The following is a 24,690-nucleotide window of genomic DNA, read 5'->3' on the forward strand; positions in this document are numbered from 1 at the left end:
CTCGAACCATGACCTCCTGGTTCATAGGTCAACACTCAACCACTGAGCCACTCTAACTGGGCATGCACATTTAAGTTTTTTGATACATAATGAAAATTTGCTCTCTAAAAAGGCGGTATCAATTTGTACACTAGTACTAAATTCCTTTCTTGTTATTCTTATAATATTTTTTGCCAACCTGAAGTATGGAAATTAATATCTTGTATTTTTTTCACATATTAGCCAACTGTTATTTCTTCAGTGAATTTCTGCTTGACTCTGTACTCCTTTTTCTTGGGTTATCTTTTTCATATCAACTTGTAAGAATTCTTTATGTATGCTGGATATTAATCATTTGTCTTATATAGCTTTAACTGTTTTTTTCCTAGTTTGTGGTATGTCCCTTAATTATGTTTGTGGTCTCTTTTTCCACACAGAATTTCACTCTTTTTATGTTGTCAAATGTTTCAGTCCTTTTCTTTATGGCTTCTGGGTTTTATGTCTTGTTTAGTCCCCCTAGTACACCGTTATTAAAGGAGAGTCTATTCTTTTCAGTTAACTGAGAAGGCAGTACACTGAGTTACAGCAGAGGCAAAACTGGACCACAAGTCTCTCTTGGTTGCTGATCCAAGGATTTTCCTACCCAATCACATTGCTTCTCTGTTGTTACCAGCAGTTTCGTGTGTGTGTGTTTTTTTTAAATCCAGTTTTAAAGGAAACTCAAGAGCAATAACTCTCTCAACTTTGATTTCTTCCTCCCTCCCTCCTCATTCCTGTCTGCCTGCACAAGGTCTGTGTGCTCTTTGCATGACTAGGAAGCAGAGATGAGTCAGCCATGATTCCTGCACTCAGGGAGCTCAAGCCTCTGTGTGTGTAATGCTGTAAACAGAAACTACCATAAAACATAATAATTTTGTTTCCCCATGGATGGGAAATCTGAAGAAAGTATATTATGTGTTAGCAGGGAACCTGGGTTTCCAAAAAAGAGGTTTTCAGAGAGACACTTTGGGCCTGGTCTTTGCTTACATGGAGAGTAAGTGATTTGAACCACCACAGTCCAGCTTTCCAGGGGAGGACAGCCCTCTGGTCTGTGTCCTTTGTGTTTCATCTTTTGGAATCTCTCTGACATGCAAGTCTGTACACGTGGCTTTGAAGTTTATAGAGACACCTTGACCTGGTTTGCTCACCAGAGACATTAAGAAGCCAAACCTTGTAGTAAAAACATATCCTAATTATGATAAAATTCAATAGTTAATAAAGTAATAAGGTATTTGTGACTAATTAAGTGAGGTCTCTGTGACTCACAAAATTGTGTCTGTAAAATGGGGCCCATGCTTAGATAAAATGATAGGCCATTCTAAAAACATGGACCACTGTATAAGGGACAAAGGAATCACCATACCATGAAAGACTGGAATAAAGCCCAGCCACACAACCCCTGGGTTTCATGCTCCAACCTTCCTCAGGTAGTTCTTACCAGGGCACCATCTGTCAGAGTGCAGCCAGAGAAGCGTTTTGCAAGAAATCCCTCAAAGTTAGTTGTTCTCTGAATAGCAAAAAGAAGCAATTTCACTTCAATTTCCTTAGCTCTGGTCCGCATAATCTTGGCAAGTTCTGTCCTTCAAAATAAAGAGATAAGAATATTGTCAAACAAATGGATCATTCAAGATAAGACAAAGTAAATGCTTTTTTAATATTTTTTTAATTTTTAAAAAATTTATTGATTTGAGAGAGAGAGAGAGACAGACAGACATTGATTTGTTTTTCAACTTATTTATACATTCACTGGTTGCTTCCTGTATGTGCCCTGACTGGGGATAGAACATGTAACCTTGGAGTATGGAGACAATCCCCTAACCAACTGAGCTATCCATCCAGGGCACAAAGTAAATGGTTTTAAGATATAGATATAGATATAGATATAGATATAGATATAGATATAGATATAGATATATTTTATTTTTTTTAAAGTAGGTGGTCATCTAAATCCTGAGATCTGTTACCAACTCAGTTTGATGCCTGGGAAATAGAAATACATATCTATCTTCTATCTACATAAAAGGCTAATATGCAAAGTGTCCCCTTGGGAGTTCAACTGGGAGACCAGGAGTCCATCACTCGCTATGACGTGCGCTAACCACCAGGGCATGGTGTGGATCGAAGGAAGGCCCCAGCCAGCAGCAGGCAGCCGGCGAAGGGAGGCCCTGGCCGGCAGCCTGAAGGCCCCGATCAGCCCTGATCACTGGCCAGGCCTAGGAACCATACCCATGCATGATTTTCGTGCACCGGGCCTCTAGTTCTAAATAAGAATTTTAAGGTGAAATTATCCACCAGTCAAAAAAAAAAAAAATCAAGGATTATGGACACCAATTTGTTTACATTGTTACTACTATTTTTAAATATTTAAACTTTTCAATACTTTGTTAATTATATATGAAACAGTATTTTATAAAAAATGCATATTTTCTATGTAATTTCACAAGTCATTAATTACTGAATTACAAAGCCCTCCATCTTCCAAAGAAATAACCTTCTCCTCGAACAGAGAGCAATAACCCTGGAAACACAGGTGAGAGACCAGACCCTCTATGTGAAAAGTGACACATATGTGTTTAGGTGGTTCCTGCCTGTCTATGTGCCTCTCATGTGCTCTGTTTCAGAATGTAAGTTGTCCAGGAGCAGTGACATAAGAGTTCTGAACTGAGCTATGATCATCACCCACCCCCCCCCAGATAAATGATAAAATCAAACAAGGTTTATCTGAGAATTATCTGTAGGATTTTGAAACAGTGAAAGCTTAGTAGAAACACTGCCAGTAGCTGACACAATGGCAGGTTTGGTGTAGAATATACTTCCAGTCTCCTGCAGACTTCATTTTTCAGAGTTAGCTTGCAAGTCACTGAACTACCTTCCAGTTTCTCGAAGAATTCATCTTTCTTTGCTAATCAGGACTTAGGAAGTGACAACCACAACTGACCCTGATTCAATACTAAATCTATTATAGCAAATGTGTTTCTTAAAACAACAGCCACAAAGAATGTACAACATGAAGAGTAAACCCTAATGTAAACTATGGGGTCAGGGTGATAATAATGTGTCAGTGTAAGCTAATTGATTGCAACTAGTGCACCACTCTGGTGGGGGAATGTTGATAATGACGGAGGCAATATACGTGTGGGGCAAGGGTATATGGGAAATCTCTGTATCTTCCTGTCACTATTGCTGTGAACCTAAAATTGTTCTAAAAAAGAAATTCTATTAAAAAACCCAAACCACAAAACCAACGGCCAGTTTTCCTTAAAACATATCCCGCACCACAATGTGCTTAAAGCTTGCAACTTGATTATAGTCTCTATGATTTTAAGACAAATGACTATAATGAATTACTCTAAGGTGGCTGAGTTATGGTTAGATATAAAAATTTTTTATTATCCCGGAATTAATGTAATTGTGAACTATTAAAAAGAAATATATAACTAATAAAACTCAGTTACCTCCACTGCTATGGTACAGTTGCAAGTAAAAAATAAAATATTTTGACTCTAGCTTTAGCTTTATCATGGATATACTGATCAAACCTTCTTGAATATAAAGGACTATGTGGTCCTGGGTTACACCCACGGACACAGAAGACAGGTCTTTGAAATGCTTAGAACACTCAGATGCCAATATTATTAACTACCGAAGATTATAAATACTGTAGAGTGGGAAATTTGTTCAACAAATATTTCCTGATGGTTTACTATGTCACTGAAGTAGGTACTACCCCTGTCCCTGTGGAACTAGCTATCTATCAAGTTAGAAAAGCAAAATGATAATGGGTATATACAACTGCAAACTGATATATGTGATCCAGACATGGAGGAAAACGTGGGCAATGAATCACTACAGGTAAATTTGGTTGATGAATCTTGAGTTGGTGAAGCCAAGAAGACAGGCTGTTCAGGCAAGGGCTAGGCCAAAGGAAAGTCCTGGAGCGAAGACGGAAGCAGAGAGGGGGGCGATAATTGGATATGAGGGTGCCATCAATCATTTGGTGGGGTCAGGAAGTGATTCCAATCCACAAGACAACATGGATCTGCTAAAGACAGGAGGACTGATTTCAATTAACACCAAAACCAGCAGAGTTGGAATCTACCTTGTGACGTGGCAAAACTCTACTGCAATCCTCTCGGTCATGTACCACTCACGTGGAAACATTCGGCCGAATTTCTCCTCATAGTCCACAAGCTGGCGTTTTATCCAGGCATAGCGTCTGTCAATTTTGTCCAGCCAGGCAACCTTAGAAAATTAGGGAACAAAATCCACCCCAGTATTAGAAGTAGTATTGACAGTTTAAGGAAAGCAAAAACACGGAACCAAGAAAAACACAGCCAAACTCTCTACTTTTCATTGTTTTAAAGAATCTAGGCTACGTTTTTACTTGATCCAGAGATTTTTACCCTGAGGTTCATGAGTAGGCTTCAGAGGTCTATAAATTTTCTGAAACTGTATGCAAAGTTTTAGGCATAAGTGCCTTTTGCTGGAGAGAAGATCTGTAGCAGTCATTAATTTCTCCAAAGGGCCAGTGACCCCAAAATGGTTAAGAACCACTGAACTATACAGTTAGCCCCTAGCATTCATGGTTCAACAATCAACTCTTTAAGACAGTAATAATAATAATAAAGTATAAATCAGGAGGCTTGAGAGCATTCAATTTTCAATACAATTCAAATGTCACATCTGATCTCATTGGGTCAATACTTACATCTTGGTTTTCTTGAAAAAGAACTAGATACTCTGACAGATGCTGTTTAATAAACTTTTTAATGATTTCCTGTTTGATTCGGGGGTCCAAAATATTAGCAATCAGACACGCATCTCGTAGGACATTGCTGGGTCCTCCTGGCCTCTGTTAAAACAAACATACACCAATTCAGAAGCCAGAAACCACCTCTGAATCTCCTGGCCTCTGACAGCTGCTACTTCCCGCTCCTCTCTTGAAGTTCTTACTGCTCCCACTCCCCTGACTCATTCTTCTGCTGTGGATGCATATTTTAGCTACTTGTTCCTCGATGAAAGAATCATTAAGCTAGAGTGCAGTAGCCAATATAAAAGCTACTCTGTCAATCAGCAATGAGACATTTTGAAAAACATGGCCTGTAATGATCACAGGAAACTTTGCTTTCCCAACACCAAAACTGAAGCCGCCTTATGGAAGAGCCCAGAGGCAGATGACCCCAGTCTCACTCCACCTGTGCCACTTTCCCTGATTCCAACCTCAGAATCCTATTCTTTTATTGACTGTGTCTCAGAACTATGATGCACTTGCAACAAAATTATTATTGTAATATAAGTAATTTTATTAGCCTTCAAAAAATACATTTAATTACTGTTATTTTTTTTAAGGAGGTAGGAAGGGAATGTCATGAAGTAATCTTTCATTATAGAGCAGTAGTTTGGTTATTCTGATAAAAAGAATGACATATTTTCTCTTACTGGTATTCTTTCACAAAAAGGATCTTTAAGAGTTTAATGGCCTCCATAAAAATGTTTCCTTGCTTCAGCTATGACATGGAGAGAGGTAAGATTCCTATTCTTAAGGTGCTATATTTCTGCCAAACAATACGGTGGCATTTAAAACATAAAAGCAAGTTCCATCAGATTTGTTTTACAGATACTCAACCACTCAGACATGTAGCTAAGGTAAAATATTATACTATCAGCCCTTCGACCTAAAGAGAACAGTAGAAGGACATGGAGGGGCTGTATCCACACATCACAACGGGAAGACCTGTGTCATTTGGGAAGGCCTTTGTCATTACCACCGGAGGCAATTCAATCTCGATGAACCTTTCTTTATGGTACCTCACGGCATGAACGTGGCTGGCTGAGTGGAACACAGTAAAAAGAACACCTGGATCTACGCTTGGCTTGGCTACGTAGCCACGCAGCTTTGGCACAGTTACTGAACCTCATCTGAAAAATAATGGACTTTAACTAGGTGAATAAGTAAGGTTCTTCCAAATCTTTGTGTTTTGTTTTATTTTTGTCAGTTCTGTCCAATTTACCCACCTGCACTGAAATTTATGTTTCATAAGTGTCACCTAAGCTGCCTCGGAGCTCAGTTGTTAAAATGCTGACTAGCCCCACACTGAGTGGCTGTTATGTCATCCTCTGCTCAACTCCTGCTTGTGGGTAAAAGCGTTTGGTCTAATAGAGAAGTCATGGAAGCCAAACCCTAAGCTCATGGGTTCAGATTTTTTCATTTCAAAAGGACTTCATAGGTTACTTTGGATAATTAAAAATATATATATCATTGAGTTCCATTTGTGAAATAGAAGTAACAGCACCAGGTCTTTTAAAAAAGCAACAACCATTAAAAAGGACAAAAGAAAACTAAAAAATCCCCTCTGTTACCCAGTCAGAGAAAAGGGAAGCAAGTTGTTAAAGAAAACCATTTTAACTTGATCTGCCTGGTGGGATCTGGGATAAAGAGATACTGCAGGTCACAGTTACTTTCTTCTAAGTAATCAACCTGGGCTTCATCCACATCTTTCAGAAACTTTCTGAAACTGGGATGAACAGCAGATCCGACACTAACAAGAGTCTAGTGCTTATAATCTGTGAATTCCTTACAATCTCTATTCACAGAACGGCTTTCCAATATCCCCTTCCCAGAGTTACATCAAATGGATAAGGATATACAGTCCTCAAAGGAACAAGCTTTACAAATAAAATGTGTGATCACCAAAAGACAGGCACAATATGGACAGACATTAAAATCAGGAGCAGGTTTCCTATAGAAAGTAGCAATCTACAAAGCTGGGGCAGCTACCCCCACCTACTTCTTAAGTTTCTTTTAGGAAGCACACAAAAAAATGATTAGGTATTTCCAGTTATTGAATTATAACACAGATTCAGAAAATGTTCCTTGGCTCAGTAAATAAAAATATATCTACCATCTCCGCCCACCATGGGCAGTGAGGAATGCTGCCTGCCCGGGTGTACTTTGGCTCATATCTGCACTGAACAATTCTTTCTCTTGAAACAGCTCAAATAATAGAGGAAGAATAAAAGCTTCTGAATGCCCTTCCCTCCCTGACACATGCAAAGCATTAAGATCATGTCTGCTACAGTTTAAAGGTAGAGCTAAAGGCAGTTCACCAAGCACAATGCCAGCCAACTGAGGCAAAGTTTGTTACATGAGAAGTGTAACCCATAGCTCACAAGCGAAATACTGCGGGCTTCCCAGACACAACACAAACAGCTATGCCACCAGTGAGAACGAAAGGGATTCATGCCAAAGAACAGGATTCTGATCGCTAAAAACTATCGTTAAAAACTTGTTTTTTCCAAGTTCTGCCCTCCCAGTTGTCTTTTCACCAAACTGAAACCAATAAGTTATGTAACAATCCTAAAAAACGCTGCGGCCTGAAGATTTTTTTTAAAAAAACACATGAGAAAAAAGGAATTTACTGGGCAGACAAGACATTAGGTTTGACACACATTAAATTAAACCAAAACAAATCCTCACGCCTCACATTTTGATGCTGAAAGAACATAAATGAGGAATCAACATCGCTTTGGGATATTTGAAATCAAGAATGGTCTCATTATCCTGTATTAAAGTTTGGCAAATAGACTGATGGCTGCCAGCAAAGACTTTTGGGATGATAAATGGGAATAGTACCTGTAGTGAGTGTGAATTAGGTAAGAATGGTGGTAATATTAAAGACTGGAGAGAACATGCAAAACTATACCTTGGTACCCTGGGAAGGAAATGCTTCTTCAAAATCAGCCAGGATTTGCTGTCCTAACTCAGTCTGGGCAGCCTTCACTCTGTAGAGAAAATAAAACATATCAATGTCTGGTAATTTTCAAATATTCATAAGTAATTATGCAAAGATCTATAGAAGTCAGAACTAGTGGAGTCTTTAGAGACAGGAAGGGGGAAGGTGGCTAGATGAGAGGTCACACACTAGTTAGTAGCAGGTTTATGACCAGAATCCAAGTTTATCCTATTTAATCACAACATGGGTTTTCTATATCCTTAGATTTTCTATATCCAAGTTCTTCTAGGCCAGCGGTTCTCAACCTGTGGGTCGCGACCCCTTTGGGGGTCAAACGACCCTTTCACAGGGGTCGCCTAAGACCATTGGAAAACACATATATAATTACATATTGTTTTTGTGATTAAACACTATGCTTTAATTATGTTCAATTTGTAACAATGAAGTTGGGGGTCACCACAACATGAGGAACTGTATTAAAGGGTCGCAGCATTAGGAAGGTTGAGAACCACTGTTCTAGGCCATGCCTCGCCTGTCATGAGGTAGTAGTTATACTATAGGAAAATGCTATATAATAAGGCCCAAATCAGATATAAATTCATTTTGAATTACCAGTATAACTGCTCACCTACTCCTTGGAGTAAAGAATGGGAGGAGAGCTCCATACTATTTCAGAGTTGTTTTTTCCAACCAAGAAACCAAGATCAGGTTCATAAGTTTTAACAAATGAATAAAAAAAATGTTTTTTAGAGCAGAATAATAAAGACTGAAATGATAAAGATGAACTGCTAATTGAGAGTGAAGGCCACTGAATGAAGATTTACGTTTGCTCAGAAGATTGTGAATATCAGAACTGAGTGAGTTATGGTGAAAATCAGTTAAAAATGGAGGGTCAGTACTTGACACAGTGGAATGCATGTACATTAGGAGCACAACAAGTATTTTTCAGCTTAAATGAAAGGAGAAAGCAGCACAGCTGGGATGAGAAAGAAAGTTCGTGTCATCATGGTTCCCTGCAATGCTCATGTCCTCCACCAGCAGCCGGCCATGCCCCCGCCAGCCATGCCCCCGCCGGCCTCGGGAGCTGGGGTGGAGCAAGGCTCGGAGGCAGCTGCTAAACTGCCCTGAGCCCGAGGCAAATATTTTATCTTTGTTAAAAGCACCATAAAATAGTGTTCTTCCTTTCTTGGTCTCCACCCTGCTACTTTGGAATTAAGTTTATGAAGTTTCTAGAAATAGTGAATAGCTCAAAACCACAATTTCTCTGGCCACTAGGCAGTGCCTAGCAACCTACTGAGATTTTTTTTTTAATGAGGGGATAGGCAGGACCCAAAACAGTCTGATTTTTCTGTGGCATAGTCATAATTATGCTTTTATTTTAAATACTTTACAGGATTTTTCCACTATCTTCAAAACCACTCTGATAGGTGGGTTTCCAGCCTTTTCAGTTAGTTTTCAAGGGGGCTAGAAATGACCAAGATAAGGCTATTCCTCGCATGGCTCCCCAAATCAGAATCAAGGTCATCCATCCAGAATTGCCCAAAGTCAATGGGAAATATTCCTGACAGGAAAGAGAACCAGCTTTTGTAAAACTGTACCTTGGAGGTCCTGTGACTCCGCGTAATGGGCTAGGCAGACAGACTCCCCTGGTGCCAGGTCACAAGACTGAGCTTCCAGAGCCTCAGGCCCCTCTCTTCCTACTCTCCTCTTGGCAATATACAGAGAGCACTATTCCCTCCTGAACCACAGGGACCATTCCTGAGGGGGCACTCTGCCCATATTCTCAGGGCTCCTGAGCATCTCAGTGATTCCGATGGGCCCAGCTCTGCCTCTGTCACCCCATCATTCCTTAACTCCATCTTCTTACTGGATTTAAAACTGGGGTTGTCTGAAAAGACAACCAGAGGCTTGGTACTTCCAGGGTACAGAAGAGAGGTGAAGTATCGGACTGTGATCTGTAGACCCCCTGGTCATCTTCAATCCATTTTTAGTCACCTCTTGAGATAGCCTAGACTCAGTTGTGCCACTAGTGCGCCAGGCATAATCATAAGGAAGCCATTTCCCCTACACAGGCTACAGCTAAGAACAGTTGTGAAATAAGAGGGCGGGGATGGAGGCCTGTACCAGATGCCTTTCAGCGTCCTCTCTAGTACTGATTCTTCCACAACACCCCTCTTGCAGCACTAGCTGCCGACAGCATCCATGTTTACAGGAGACTACAAGTCAGATGCATAATTAACGTTGGAGCCGAAGAATAAGCTTCCGCACGTAAAGGTTTCCTAGATTAGTTTTTGAAGTGTCTTATCAGTGATTCCAATGAAAGAGCAACCATTTCCTTTATTGACATTAATGATGGTGTCTGTAAACCCAAACCACGATTCCATGTAACATTAGGGGGAGATGTGAACAGCAGCCTTTACAATCAGTTGCCTAAACAGGATCCTAGGGGGGAAAAATCACTTGAAAGAATCTATCTTCAACTTGACTCCTTTATTTCTATTCCTTCCTCTTTTAACAATGAAAAGTAAATGCCTACGTAAAGAGAGGGAACAGCTGAGACTCTGTTAGCAGAGCACATAGAAGGTAGGGGGTGAGCTACCAAGATTTCCTATTCACTCTTATGAAAACCAATCTACAACAGATAGAGAACAGGACAGTAAATAGTAATTCCTCCTGGCATCCCAGTAAGTTCTGCCTGGTTGAGTGTTGATCACTCTTAGGAAATAAAAGATTCACTGTACTGCCTAGAAAGAAAGGTCAACCAACTGGCTCCTAGCATCCTCCACGTCACGTGACTACGGGTTGTTTAAAGGTGCCCTTTCCTAAATGTGTTATCAGTGTTCATAAAGGGTGGAAGCAACGGGGCAGCAAATTAGGAAAATTATTTAGACATTTGTAGATAAAGTAACCCTGATGCTTCCATTATCTTGTGAATAACAGTCCCAACAAAAATACAAAGGTTCACAATAAACTGACCTCCCAAATACGTGGTGTGTCCTGGACAGAATGGTTAATTAGCCACATTAGTCTGAGCTGCTCTATTTCCAAACAGACAGACTCTACAATCTCAACCCAGAATCTTAGAGTGACTCAGTTGGATGCTTTTGAGGACATCAAGTACAACCCCTATACTTTTGAAACCCTTACACTTTTGAAACCCTTATTCTTTCGCAACTTACACTTCCGAAACTAAAGTTCTTTCAGCAGGAACCCTTGTCAAGTACACACAGCTAGGCAGGCCTTTCCATTCTCTACTTTAGTTTCTTTCATCGCCACATCATGTGATCGCACTTTGCCAGGTATCTCTCACATATAAGAGATTAGAAATAGCCCTGAAAAATATTTTTAGTTCAAGGGTTTCAAGAGAATACAAGACTCTTCCATTCTTTCTCAGGAAATATTGACTGATTACTAGAAACATTTGCTTTCATGGATATTCTTAAGCCAGGAGGATTTGTAATATGAAGATGATATTTTTTAAAAAAATCTTTCCTTCAATGTTATATTAGTGTTTAAGCATTTTCCAGAGGGGAAGTTGGAAAAAAATAACTATATTCAAATCAAGATTCATGAATTTAATATTTCAAATGCACAGGCAAAGACTTCAGAATACAACCTTTTATATGATTTCTACAATTTATAGACAGCAAGCTATTAAATTAGAGAAGCTGAAGCAATGCATAGGGCATAACTTGCCTTCTCCCCTCCCCCCAAAAAAATAGCTATTTCTATCATTTCCAGATGGTTCTACCATTGCTATGTAAACATCAGAGAGGAAAATCACCAGAAATGATGCTAAAAATAAGAAGTCTGGACTTTCCTCAAACTTTTAATACCTCTTGAAAAACAATTGTAGTCAAGCACTGAAAACAAGGTTTTTTCTCTTGTGTTATTTTTAGTGTTACTTAATAGTACATGCTCTATATTAATCTACCATTTTTGCAAATAGAGGTTTTCCACTAAAAGAAAAGTAAATCCTCCTGAGTTTGCAGCAACCCTACATGATAATGAGTGTTTGCAGCACTGAAATATATTGATGAAGTGTGAGATTTTCTCTTTATAAGGGGAATGTCATTACAACAGTGATCACAACATTCTTCAAATTTATAAAACCACCTTTCAAAAAAATGTTAGAAAGCAAAGAGTCCTAAAAGAGCACATTTGCTTGTATGACTCTAAGTTGTTTTTTTATAAATAAAATTCAGTTCTGCTCCATTCCTGCCATTAACAATGCTCATCACAAACAACCAACCAGTTGGTAATCAACCCCTCAACACATCTCCTTGACCTCATGGCCATTATTTTGGTATAGTCCTTATCTTCTCTAGTCTAGAACATAGTCTAAACCCCCAGTGTCATGTACCTATAATCCACCAGACTTCCATAAAATACAAGTGAGATCATGCCCCTTCTGCTCAAAATCTTTCATTGCCCACCAAATAAAGAAAAAGTTCTCTAGCAAGGCATATGAACGCTGACCTTGCCTACCTATGCAGGCTTTCACTCTCTATCATCTCCCAAAGTGACAGGATGTTCTCTCTCTCTTCTATTCTCCCACTCTCCTTTTTATCTCGATGGTAAGATCCTTCCCATTCTTTTAAAATTAGATTAAAATTGAATTTTTCTATAACCCCTACCCTTAGCCCCTGAAGGTTCATTCTATCAATTCCTCCTCTAAGATCCTGCCATGCCCTGTATAGCAAATACCAGTTTTGTTGTATCTGTGCTCTGCTGAAATTTTATATCAGTGTTTCTCTTCTCTACACAAAGATGAACTCCTCGAGTAGAGAGTGTATATTGCTTATCTTGTGCCTGTGGTACTCCAGCACAGGGTCTAGGATATAGAAGGTGCACAGTAAATATCTATTAGGTAAATGAAGGGAAGAATAAATGAATGGGAAAAACAGATCAACTCCGGATCATTATGAGGATAGGGGGAGGAGTTACTGCCTCCTTCCCTTCTCCCTCATCCACTGAGAGCAAGCTGTCTGCCTTCTCCATTCAAGCTTCCTTCCTTTTTGCAGCTCATAAAGCCCTATTTGCCCACTCTCTTAGCTGCTTTCCATCCTCAGTGTGGCATGGCGACCAGCCATCTCTAAGTGTGAAGGGGTTAGGAAGGATGAGGGGAAGGGTGGTGACTTCCCTAGTCTCTGCCAAGCTCTGTTCTGACATTCCTTTGTAGTTCTTTGGCATTTCCATTGCAAGAGGGTACACTGAGTGCATGTTGCCATCTCCCCTTCCTGCCCCAGAGCAGCAGAAATAATAAAAAGATTTTAATAAAAATCCAGAACCATACAAAAAAAGATGTGGTAAACTAGAAACTCTAAGTCGTGTGTGGTTTGTTACAAGGACATAGACAACTGGGAGAGTTCCCCTCACTAATACAGACAACTGAGAGTTGTTGAGATATACAACTTGCCAGCTGCCACTGCAATGATGGGAGGCCGGCAACTATGTGACATGGGCAGCTTTGGAAGACATGGTCAGGAGCTGGTAAGGGTACGGTGGATGGGAAGTCTGCATCACAGAGTTAAATCAGATGCCATCTAAGATTCCTTCTTATAATAGGATTGTATAAGGAACATACGGAGCGAAGTGCTCCAGCACCTCCCAGCACCATCTCTTCTTAATACTCCGGTGTGGGGTGAATTTCCCGCCAAAATATAAGATGGCGCGGGCAATTATTTAGGTTTCCCGCGCAAAATCAGGGATTTTTATGATACCTATTACCCCAATGGGTATGAAACGGTTCGCATACGCAGGTAGGTATCTTTGTGAACGGCAAACAAACAAATATTTGGTAATACGCAGTTACAATCGGCCCGAGTTTACACGTTTCCCGCACTCCACCACAAATCTATATGAACCGAGTTAAGACGGCTCCCGCGGAGTACGCGCAATTCATGCGAGCCGACTTAACTCGTTTCCCTCACTCCAAGTGTTAAACGGGAAGATCATTTTCTCTGATGACACAGTACCTTTCGGAAAGCTGCCGGATCTGTGGAATTCCCATGTACTTGTGGAAGTGCTCCAGAACGTTCATCACACCCTGAAGAAGATTAGCAACTTCTCCATACTGCCTCCGCCTGGTCATGGCTCTGCAAGGAAGTAAGAAGTTGAGAACTCTAGAAAACCACTAAGGACACAAGAAACAGATGTGGAACAATCTACTCTGAGCTCTAAAACAGACATCACTGGAGCAGAGGGCGAGAGTGGGCTAGAGGGCGTTGACGGGGCGGGGGTGGGGGAGGGTGGAATGGGGACATATGTAATATTTTCAACAATAAAGATTAAAAAAAAAACAAATTATATCAATCCAAAAAATAAAACAGACATCAACTCGATTTAGTAAGTATTTGCTGAGCACTAAAAAAGTATGGTGCTATGCAGTGGGGGGAGACATCTCAATCCTCAAGGCAACAACATTTAGTCAGGGAGAGGGCCAAATACACAGCTAACGAATACCAGATAGGATGAACTGAGTTCTAAACAGAAATACTCGGTATGTGCTATGGGAGGTACAAAAGGATGTGTGAGTAATGGGTTCTCATTGTGTGGGGAAAGGGAAATCTGGGAAGACTATGAATTTTGGGTTTGAGTTGGGTTATGGGATTAGCAGGCTTTTGACAAAGAACATGGGTAAGGATGTTATTATCTGAGGGTTACAGTTTAGGGGCAAACCAAACACATCTTCCCAGGATACAACAAAGGGCATTTAGGTTCATTTACATGTAAACTCAGATCTGTACGTTTTAAGCCAATGTTAAGCAACTCTGTTTCCCTATTGCAAAGGTTAATGAAGCATAAAAGAGGATGCTGATAAAATCAAGTTACACATAGCAAGGAAGGACAAACCATTAGATCTAAATCTTTCATTAGGGCTGGGCTTTTAAATTAAAAGTATATTTTATGACTTCCCTTAAGAGGCATTTACAAAGACAGGATCAAGTTCAAGCTAAGATGTGATGCTGCTGCCGGGTCAGATAGTTGCGCAAAACTAAGCATCTGGGGGAAGGGACAAGGAAATTGCTCTTCCAGTCTGCCACTGGCCTCTGACCTCTCTGATCACTACTTGCAGGAGAATGGACCAGGGTTCACTGAAACTCATGCTACATCTGGGAGAGATCAAGAAGGAGCCAGTCCCCCGCCCCTAACTTTGGATACTGCATCTAAATTTACGTGAAGATGCTCTTTGTCTGTCCACACATGAGATTACACTGAGGCTGGGGCAGGGGGAATTCAGCCTGAGACAGACCACAGAGGAGAACTGGCACGTCAGAATCTTGCTAATGAAGGAGGCCTTGACACTGCTTCTTTGTGGTAAATAACCAGCTATTCCTCTTATTTTTATTTTTTCTAAATATATTTTATTGATTTTTTAAAGAGAGGAAGGGAGAGGGATAGAGAGTTAGAAACATTGATGAGAGAGAAACATCGATCAGCTGCCTCCTGCATACCCCCTACTGGGGATGTGCCCGCAACCAAGGTACATGCCCTTGACTGGAATCGAACCTGGGACCCTTCAGTCTGCAGGCTGACGCTCTATCCACTGAGCCAAACCGGGTAGGGCCACCTCTTTCTTTTAATACTATTTCTAATGTCCTCATGCATCATTCCCTATAGTTCCTCTATAAACCAAACAGGAAGCTACTGTATTTGAAAAATGGGGTTGAATGATAAATCAAAGATATGTTTCTATATGATACATTCAATGACAATGTGACTCAGCCCATCACAAGCAGGAAAACTTGCCAAGGTTAAGGCTGTAGGGAGGGACAATGGCCCCGAATCACCTTGTGGGCTTCAATGATAGAGATCTACCAGATCTACCTGTCAGGTTGTTTGTATTCTTGGAGTCATTTCTCCACATGCTTCCGGGGCCCATTCAGATTCATTTGCATCTCATTTCAAAGTGTCAGGCTGTGCCCTGGCTGGTTTTGCTCAGTGTTTAGAGCGTCAGTCTGCACAACAAAGGGTTGCGGGTTTGAGTCCCGATCAAGGGCACATACCTGAGTTGCAGGTTCAATCCCTGGCCCCAGTGGGGTCAAGTTCATGAGGCAACTAATCCACGTGTTTCTTGCACATTGATGTTTCTCTCTCCCTATCCCTCCCTCCCTCCCTTCCACTCTCTCTGAAAATCAATGGGAAAAATATCCTCGGGTGAGGATTAACAACAGCAAAAAGTGTCAGGTTGTTTGTTGGGTTTTGAACACCAGAGGGCAGAAAGTAAATCTGGTGACTGAACATTTGAGCCAGATTTGCAGAAAGTGGGGCAGGATGGTGAGACTTTACTGGCTGAGAAGTAAATAAACCCTTTTCTCTATGTGACACATTCATTTCGTGTGGACCGAAGAGAAAGTTGACACTGCTTACTCGAGGGAATCGACGCCGCCTGCCAACATGTGCAGGTGGTTCAGCGTTGTGATTGAGGTGGTCAGGTGGCGTTTGGCATGATCTAACTGCTTAATATCACGGGTGATTTCTTTAACCTAAATATTGAAAACCACGGGAGAAAAAGGAAGAAGGTAAGAACGATGTAAACGCATCCGCAAGGAGCTCCACAAGAAAATAATGCAAATGAAGGAAGAAAAAAAACACTCAGGTTATACCCGAAACTAATACAAAATAACATTGACTATAAACTGTAATTAAAAAATAAAATGTTAAAAAAAACTCTCAGGTTAGCCCTTGGAGAAAACACAGGCTTTTTCACAACAGATAATCAAATTCATTCCCAATCAGCCCATTTAAATTTAATTTGGCATTTCTTCAACCGACTTTACCCAGGGTTATAAAATCCTCATTTGTGAGAATGAAATGAACTTTATTTTTCACCCCCAATGGAGTCTACCGGGCCCAGAAGCCAAGTACAGTGCATGTACTATTCTGACCTTTTTCTGACCTTAAACAAGGTCAGAAAAGTATGCCTTCTGCCACTGGGACTACTAGGTTCAGAATGAAAATGGACGGTATTAGTTGGCTAATTCTACTGAGATGGTCTTCACTCATGGAACTAGGGTTTACTGTCTTCAGAAAAGAAAGAATTCCTCTCAAATTTGAAGATTTTTAAGAATGTAAACCCCGTAACATAAGCTTAGCATGTAATGTCACAAGAGAAGAGGCATAGTCTTCAGTGAGTGAGAAGGAAATTGGAGGAGTAAAATTCCAAGAGTTGATCTGCCAGGTCCAAGAGGAAGAAGTGCTGTATCTGGGAACACAAGTATATTTTTGTCACTAGAAAAGTACACTGGGTAGTGAAGTGGGGACAATTTTCCAACTTTACCAACACCCAGGTAAAATCTTCCACTAACTGCCTGAGTTCATGTTGACCAAGAAGCTTCTGAAGAGCAACTTGCTTTCCCAGGTTCTCTGATACCTGGAAGGGAGGGAGTGCCCCAATACCAGGCACACATATCCTGGTTACTGGAAAGATATACCTCCCATTAAAAGTGAAAAACCTGGGCCCTGGCTGGTGGCTTAGTTGGTTGGAGCATTGTCCTGTACACTGAAAGGCTATGGGTTCGATTCCCAGTCCAGGCACATACCTGGGTTGCAGGCTCGATCCTTGGTCGGGGTGCGTACAGGGAGTAACCAACTGCTCTCTTTCCCTCTCTCTCTCTCCCCTCCCCACCTCAAATCAGTTTAAAAAAATACACTATGTCCTTAGGTGAGGATTAAAAAATTTTTAAATAAAAAAAGTGAAAAACCTGGTAGTGAGTTAAGTTCATGTGACCTGATTTTCTAGTTGGATCACCCTGCATGAACTCATAAAGATTATGACCTGCACAGCTCAGTTTCATAATCACAAACTTGCAAGGTTTTTTGTAACCAAAAAAATTAGGGGAAAAAATGATAGTAATAATGGTTTCCATTCATTGAGCAACTAACACAAGTCTAAGACCATCTCAGTGCTCTTCATACATTCAATTCTTATAACGCTTTGAGCGAGATGTTGTTATTCTTATTTATAGTTGAAAAAACTGGAATTCAGAGACATTACATTATGTAGTCAGAATCTGAGCCCAGGAGCTGGCATTTCATAGCACCTCCCACAGAGTACGAGTGGGTGAGGCTGGATTCTTGGTCAGCAGCGGGGCCTTCAGAGTACATCACGGGAGGACAGATGTGTAGAGGGAGAACTTAATCAAAACCATAAGCATGTATCATGGACAAGCTACATCCACCTCCCAGATCCAGGAACCATTTTCATGTGATACCAAGTGACATATCGTATATCTTAATAATGGCTTCCATTCATTGAGCAACTAACACAAGCCTAGTACTATGCGTGATATAAAATACGTGATATAAACAAGTGCTAGAGAAAGGAATCCAAACTGACTAGAAAACTATTTAAACACAGGGCTGCAAATACCGGGCAGCAGGGAATGAGTCACTGCACTGCTAGCTCCTCCTCCTGAACTGATCTAGAGTGTACTCAGAGGGCTTGTTTTAGAGATGTGGGTGCTGTGGTTGGCAGCAAATGGGAGTAAAAGCCCAATAACAAGTATAAATGGATGAGATGCAAACTTCCTCTCCTGAAGCAAAAAAATTAGGAAGAAACCTAAACTCACCATTTGCTCTGATTTTTCTGCTTTGTCTTTGATATCTTTGATTTTGCCGAAGAGTTGCTGAATCGCTTTCTGGGCCTCTTCAAGTGCCTAGAATAAGAGAAATAGATGAAAAACTAGACAGCACCAGTCCCTACACTGTAATCAAGTCCAGCTTCAGAAGAAAATTAATAAAGTTCTCTTGATTCATTGCACTTATGCTGACAATTTTACTGGACCAAAGTAGTAGAGACAGAGTCCAGCATTTGGATACAGGCAAATACTCGGGATTCTTGCCAATATACATCATAAAGTTTTAATTTAAAAACGAAACTATTTCCCTCTATCCCAGCGATTACTACACATATTGATGACAACAAATAAACAGGACATGCATATCTGTGTGTGCATGCGTGAGTGTGTGTGTCTGTGCACGTGCATGCATGCGCACATATGCAGTAACCTTCAAAACCTGTAGAGAGACGGAGATGACTGATGGGGGGAGGGGAAGCTCTGAATTTTGGAACTTCCAGATGACTGTGCCTTCAAAAACATCACAACTATCCATGGGAACTCCAGACTGCGGCAAACCTTAAAGACATTATAATACCCCACTTGGAAATCAAAGAAATGAAGTTAGAAAGGGACGCTTAAAGCTACAGGTGAGCCAAATGTTTCCCCTGAAATAAGAACCTACAAAGACGAATGTCACACATTAAAAATATTACAACCCACAGTAGCTTCTGTGAGGAGGGGAAGCAATATTCAGGGATTTGGGAGGGTGCAAAAGCCACACATGTGCAGAACATGTGTATTTATAAAAGATGCAGCAGTCAAAGGACCCATGCCTCATTTCATCAAAAGCACTTTATTTAGTTTGGATTTAAGAGTGGCCTGTCCTAACTGGGTCTCACTAGCCCCTTATAAATGTAATGACAGGGCTAATGTAACCCTAGAGCTGTGTGTGGCCATCTTTGCCTACAGAGAAAAACAGACAGCCTTCGTGGGAAGGACACCCTCACAGAGGGAAGAGGAAAACAAAGCTGAGTTGGAGAAAGACAAAAGGCAGACAGAATTATCTGAACCTCTGCATCCAGCTGTACCCAATGGGAGAGCTACCTCTACACTATGAGTTCATACATATTCTTTTTTGCTTAAAAAACGAACAAACCAAAAAGCAAACTTAAGTTGGCTTCCTCTGCAGGAAATATTTTCCTTGTTAGAGGGATCATATCTCCCTTTCCTTCCCAGGTTTCCTGAGCTGTCCGCTTCTTCTCATATTGGGAAGCCTTTTTAATCTTGAGCTCCCTGCCCTGCGTGCAGCTCACATCCAAACATGGCTTTCTTTTGATCTTCTTCCACCTCCTCTGGGGTTTGCGGAGGTTTCACATGTGGGGACAAGTATGCTAAGCTAGTGCATGTGACTATGCTATGGCTTCCGCAGTGAACGTCCAGGAGCTCCTCTGAGAAAGCCCTTAGCCCATTTGTTGCCAAGTCTGAGGTCACGATTCCAGCAGCTGCTCCACCACCTCCCTGGGCAGTGTGTGTTTGCTCTGCTGGATCAACTTACTTACATCTACAGATGTTTGTGAGCAAAGGAGCTTTCTACCTGTCATTTCTGCCACCTGGACACAGGTATTTTCATCATTGGAAAGTTTGGTCCTGGAGCTGGAAAGGGGGCAATGGAATGGAATTAGGTCACTCTAGGTGGCCCCTCTCCATCCCATCCCACCCAAAAAGGATGCCTCACTCAGCAACTGTTTTCACTCAGCTTCCTACCATCCTGTCTTTCTGATTCCAGGACTTGGCATCCCTGAAACAGCTGTGGTGTCGCCCTGGCCAGGTGGCTCAGCTGACTGGAGCATCATCCCACGCACCAAAAGGTTTGGGTTCGATTCCCAGTCAGGGCATACACCTAGGTATCAGGTTTGATCCCCAGTTGGGGCGAGTATGGGAGGCAACTGATTCATGTTTCTCTCTCATATCAATGTTTCTCTCTCTCTCTCTCCCTCCCTTCCTCTCTCTCTAAAAATCAAGAAAAACATATCCTCAGGTAAGAATTAAAAAAAAAGAAACAGCTGTGGTGTCATGAGACAACCCTCCATTTTTCAGTCAGAAGGCAGGAATACGAGGCCTCTCTCCACTGTCACATACTAGCTGTATATCTCGGGCATCAGTTTCCTTGTCTGAAAAGTGGTGATGATGGCGCTTCCAGCGTTATTGGGAAAATTTAATGGCATAAGAGGTGTAAAAAGCTGCATGAATATTTTATTTATTTCCGGAACTTATGACCAACCTGAGCAAATGCATGTATGCATATATGTACAGATAAATATACACATATATATGTAATGTTCTCCTCTGACGACACTTTTCTCTCTCACACACAACCTCTAGGCCCGCCTACTAGCTGACCCGTCTTAGTTTTAGCCCCTCCCTGAGTGAATCCATGCCCACTCATTCTACCTCCCTACCCCTTCTCAACAGCACTAATCATCAAGGAAATGCAAATCAAAACCACAATACTTATCACCTCACACCTGTCAGACTGGCTATTATCAAAAAGACAACAAATAGTAAGTGCTAGTAGTGATGTGGAGAAAAGGGAACCCTAGTGCACTGTTAGTGGGATTGTAAATTGATGCAGCCACTATAGAAAATAGTGTGGAGATTCTTTAAAATAAAAAATAGAACTACCATATGACCCAGTAATTCCACTTCTGGGTATCTACGCAAAGGAAACAAAAACACTACTTTGAAAAGATATATACACCTCTATGTTCACTGTAGCATTATTTACAATAATCACGATATGGAAGCAAACTAAGTGTCCAACAACAGATGAATGAATAAAGAAAGTGTGGTACAGCCCTAGCCGGTTTGGCTTAGTGGATAGAACATTGGCCTGCGGACCGAAGAGTCTCAGGTTTGATTCCGGTCAAGGGCACGTACCTCGGTTGCAGACACCTTCTCGGCCCAGGCCCTAGTCAGGGCCCGTGCAGGAGGCAACCAGTTGATGTGTTTCTCTGACATTGTATTTCTCTCTGTCTTTCCCTCTCGCCTCAACTATCTCTAAAAATTAATGGAAAAATATCCTCGGATGGGGATTAAAAAAAAAAGTGTGGTACATTTATACAATGAAATATTATTCAGCCATAACAAAGAATGAAATCTTGCCATTTGCGACAACATGGATGGACCTGGAGGGTATTATGCCAAGTGAAATAAGTCAGACAGACAAATACTATATATTTTCACTTATATGCAGAATCTAAAAAACAAAATAAACATACAGAACAAAACCAAAATAGGCTCATAGAAACAGAACTGATGGTTGCCATAGGGGAAGAAGGGTATGGTTGAAGAAGATTAAGAAGTACAAACTGCCAGTTATAAAATAAGTCATGACAGAGCAACCAAGATGGCGGCATAGGTAAATACCTGAACTTGCTGCTGCACACAATCACATTAAAACTATAGCTAAAAGACAAAACGAATATCATCCAGAACCACGGGAAGGCTGGCTGAGTGGAAATTCTACAACTAGAAGGAAAGACAAAAGCACATTGAGTCTGGTAGGAGGTGCAGAGGTGCAGAGGTGTGGAAGTATAGAGGTACGGAGGCGCGTGCGAAAGGGGCTGGCAGCTGGGTATGCTGTTGTCTTTTTCAAACGGGAGGAAGATACAAGCTCCCGACTGCTCTGTACTCCAGCTCTGGGCGAGAATTTGGAGACCCAGACTCATACGAAGAGAAACTGGTCTGTCTGGCATCGGGCCGAAAGGCTAGGGTGGCTTTCTCGCAGAGGTGCTTGCAGCGTTCATTGTTCCTGCATAAGGCCGTGGGACACAGACCCCGGGACCTCTCAGAGGCAAAGGAGACTGGCAGCCATTGACGTTTGCTCCACCCAGGTGATTCCCTGAGACCCCGCCCCACCCAATTTACAACCCCACCCAAGCTGTGTGCAGAGGCTTTTGCATATGAATGGCCTGGACTTTCTCCACCTAAAAACCTGTCAAACTGTAGCTGGGTCAGAGAACCCCAGAGCTTCCAAAAGAAGGCCTAAGGCTCATCAGCAGCCTGCATTACTTCACAGCTGCGCCTCATCTGGGCACCTCCAAACCCCAAACAAACAGGAGGAATCTGCAGATCTCTCTGTAGCTCCTGCTGTGTGGCCTCAGGCAGTGGCTGACTTTGCACCTCTTTGGAGATCCAAGAGCCAGTGTACCCAGTGGTCAGAGTGGGACCATCCAGATTACAACTCCTCAGATCCATAAAGGACACACTCAGGGGGCAGACTCAGTGAGCACCAAAGCCCCACTGAAGCAAGTCCTGCCCCAGAAGGGTGTCTCCAGCACAGAAGTTCTCCCAGTATAGACACAACTGGTCCTCACAGCCTACTAACCTGGAGGTAAATTCCTCCCAGTGATACCTACAACAATCAAGGCTTAACTACAACAAGACTGTGCACACAGCCCACAAAGGGGTGCACCAAGAGTGTCCACCTCAGGTAATTGAGGATGCTGAGCCACTGGGCCCTATAGGACACCTAGCACAAAAAGCCACTCTATCAACACAGGGAAGGAGCCAAAATGAGGAGACAAAAAAACAGGTCACAAATGACAGAAATGGAGGAAAGCAAACTACTGGATATAGAGTTCAAAACCACGGTTATAAGGTTACTCAAGAATCTTCTAGAAACCTTCAAGAAATATAGTGAGACCCTCAAGGATATAAAAAAGGACCAATTAGAAATTAAGCATACACTGACTGAAATAAAGAATAATATACAGAGATCCAACAGCAGACTAGAGGATCCCAAGAATCAAGTCAAAGATTTGAAATATGAAGAAGCAAAAAACACCCAACCAGAAAAGCAAAAGGAAAAAAGAATCCAAAAATACGAAGATAGTGCAAGGAGTTTCTGGGACAACTTCAAGCGTACCAACATCCGAATTATAGGGGTGCCAGAAGAAGAGAGCAAGATATTGAAAACCTATTTGAAGAAATAATGACAGAAAACTTCCCCTACCTGGTGAAAGAAATAGACTTACAAGTCTAGGAAACGCAGAGAACCCCAAACAAAAGGAATCCAAAGTGGACCACACCAAGACACATCATAATTAAAATGCCAAGAGCAAAAGACAAAGAGAGAATATTAAAAGCAGCAAGAAAAAAACAGATAGCTACCTACAAGGGAGTACCCATATGACTGCCAGCTGCTTTCTCAACAGAAACTATGCAGGCCAGAAGGGAGTGGCAAGAAATACTCAAAGTGATGAATAGCAAGCACCTGCAACCAAGATTACTCTACCCAGCAAAGCTATCATTTAGAATTGAAGGTTAGATAAAGAGTTTCGCACATAAGAAAAAGCTAAAGGAGTTCATCACTGCCAAACCAGTACTATATGAAATGCTGAAGGATATTCTTTAAGAAGAGGAAGAAGAAGAAAAAGGTAAAGGTAAAAGTTATGAATAACAAAGTGACAACAAATACATATCTACCAACAAGTGAATCTAAAAATCAAGTGAATAAAAAATCTGATGAACAGAATAAACTGGTGAAAAGAATAGAATCAGGGGCATAGAAAGGGAGTGGACTGACTATTCTCGAGGGGAAGCGAGTGTGGGAGGTGTGGGAAGAGACTGGACAAAAATCGTACACCTACGGATGAGGACAGTGGGGGGGGGGGGGCGGGTAAGGACAGGGGGTGAGATGGGAACTGGGTGGAGGGGAGCTATGGGGGGAAAAAGAGGAACAACTGTAATAATCTGAACAATAAATATTTATTTTAAAAAAATAAGTCATGATGATGTAAAATGCAGCATAGGGTATATAGTCAATAGTATAATAATTATGTATGGTGACAGATGGTTACTAAACTTATTGTGGTGATCACTTCATAAGATATATAAATGTCTAATCACTATATTGTACACCTGAGATTAATATAATAGTATGTCAACTACAACTTAAAATAAATTTTAAAAATTCCCCTCCCTGTTTCTAATATTTACCTCCTCAAAAGCAGGATACAAAATTCTTTTGATCATTGCTAACTGCTATACCACCCAACCATAGATTTCTTAAGATTATGACAAACCAAAATAAAGTTCTAACAATATAAAAATGATAAGGAATAAGTTATCACATATCTAGTTATAACCAAAAGGAGGATGCTCAACACAGTTACTGATTGTGTGCAAATCTCTGTTGTCTCCCACGGCCTAGTTCAAGTGCCATTTCTTTCCATCCTTTCCCAATTTCCTCTTCCCTTCCAAACACCTTCTCTCACAAACATACACAAAGCACACAGTAGAATCCATTTGTTCTTCATCTGAGTGCCCATGGACCTTTATGTATAGTTAACATTTGTAATAATTTTTTGTGG

General features: G+C 41.2%; 1 protein-coding gene across 1 annotated transcript in view; it reads right to left on the reverse strand.

Moving 5' to 3' along the window:
* VPS53 (VPS53 subunit of GARP complex) overlaps window positions 1-24,690 on the reverse strand; it is a 147,305-nt gene that overhangs the window by 83,304 nt on the left and 39,311 nt on the right. The window contains exons 5-11 of the mRNA XM_070395089.1: window positions 18,326-18,412; window positions 16,125-16,240; window positions 13,730-13,849; window positions 7,722-7,800; window positions 4,727-4,870; window positions 4,118-4,260; window positions 1,457-1,598 (exon numbers count right to left, since the gene is read on the reverse strand). Of these exons, the coding sequence (XP_070251190.1) occupies window positions 1,457-1,598; window positions 4,118-4,260; window positions 4,727-4,870; window positions 7,722-7,800; window positions 13,730-13,849; window positions 16,125-16,240; window positions 18,326-18,412 (831 nt within the window). The remainder of the gene's footprint in view (window positions 1-1,456; window positions 1,599-4,117; window positions 4,261-4,726; window positions 4,871-7,721; window positions 7,801-13,729; window positions 13,850-16,124; window positions 16,241-18,325; window positions 18,413-24,690) is intronic.

This window comes from Myotis yumanensis, unplaced genomic scaffold, assembly GCF_028538775.1.
Source record: "Myotis yumanensis isolate MYYU_CA2020_CCGP unplaced genomic scaffold, mMyoYum1.0.hap1 SCAF_16, whole genome shotgun sequence".
Lineage (NCBI taxonomy): Eukaryota > Metazoa > Chordata > Mammalia > Chiroptera > Vespertilionidae > Myotis > Myotis yumanensis.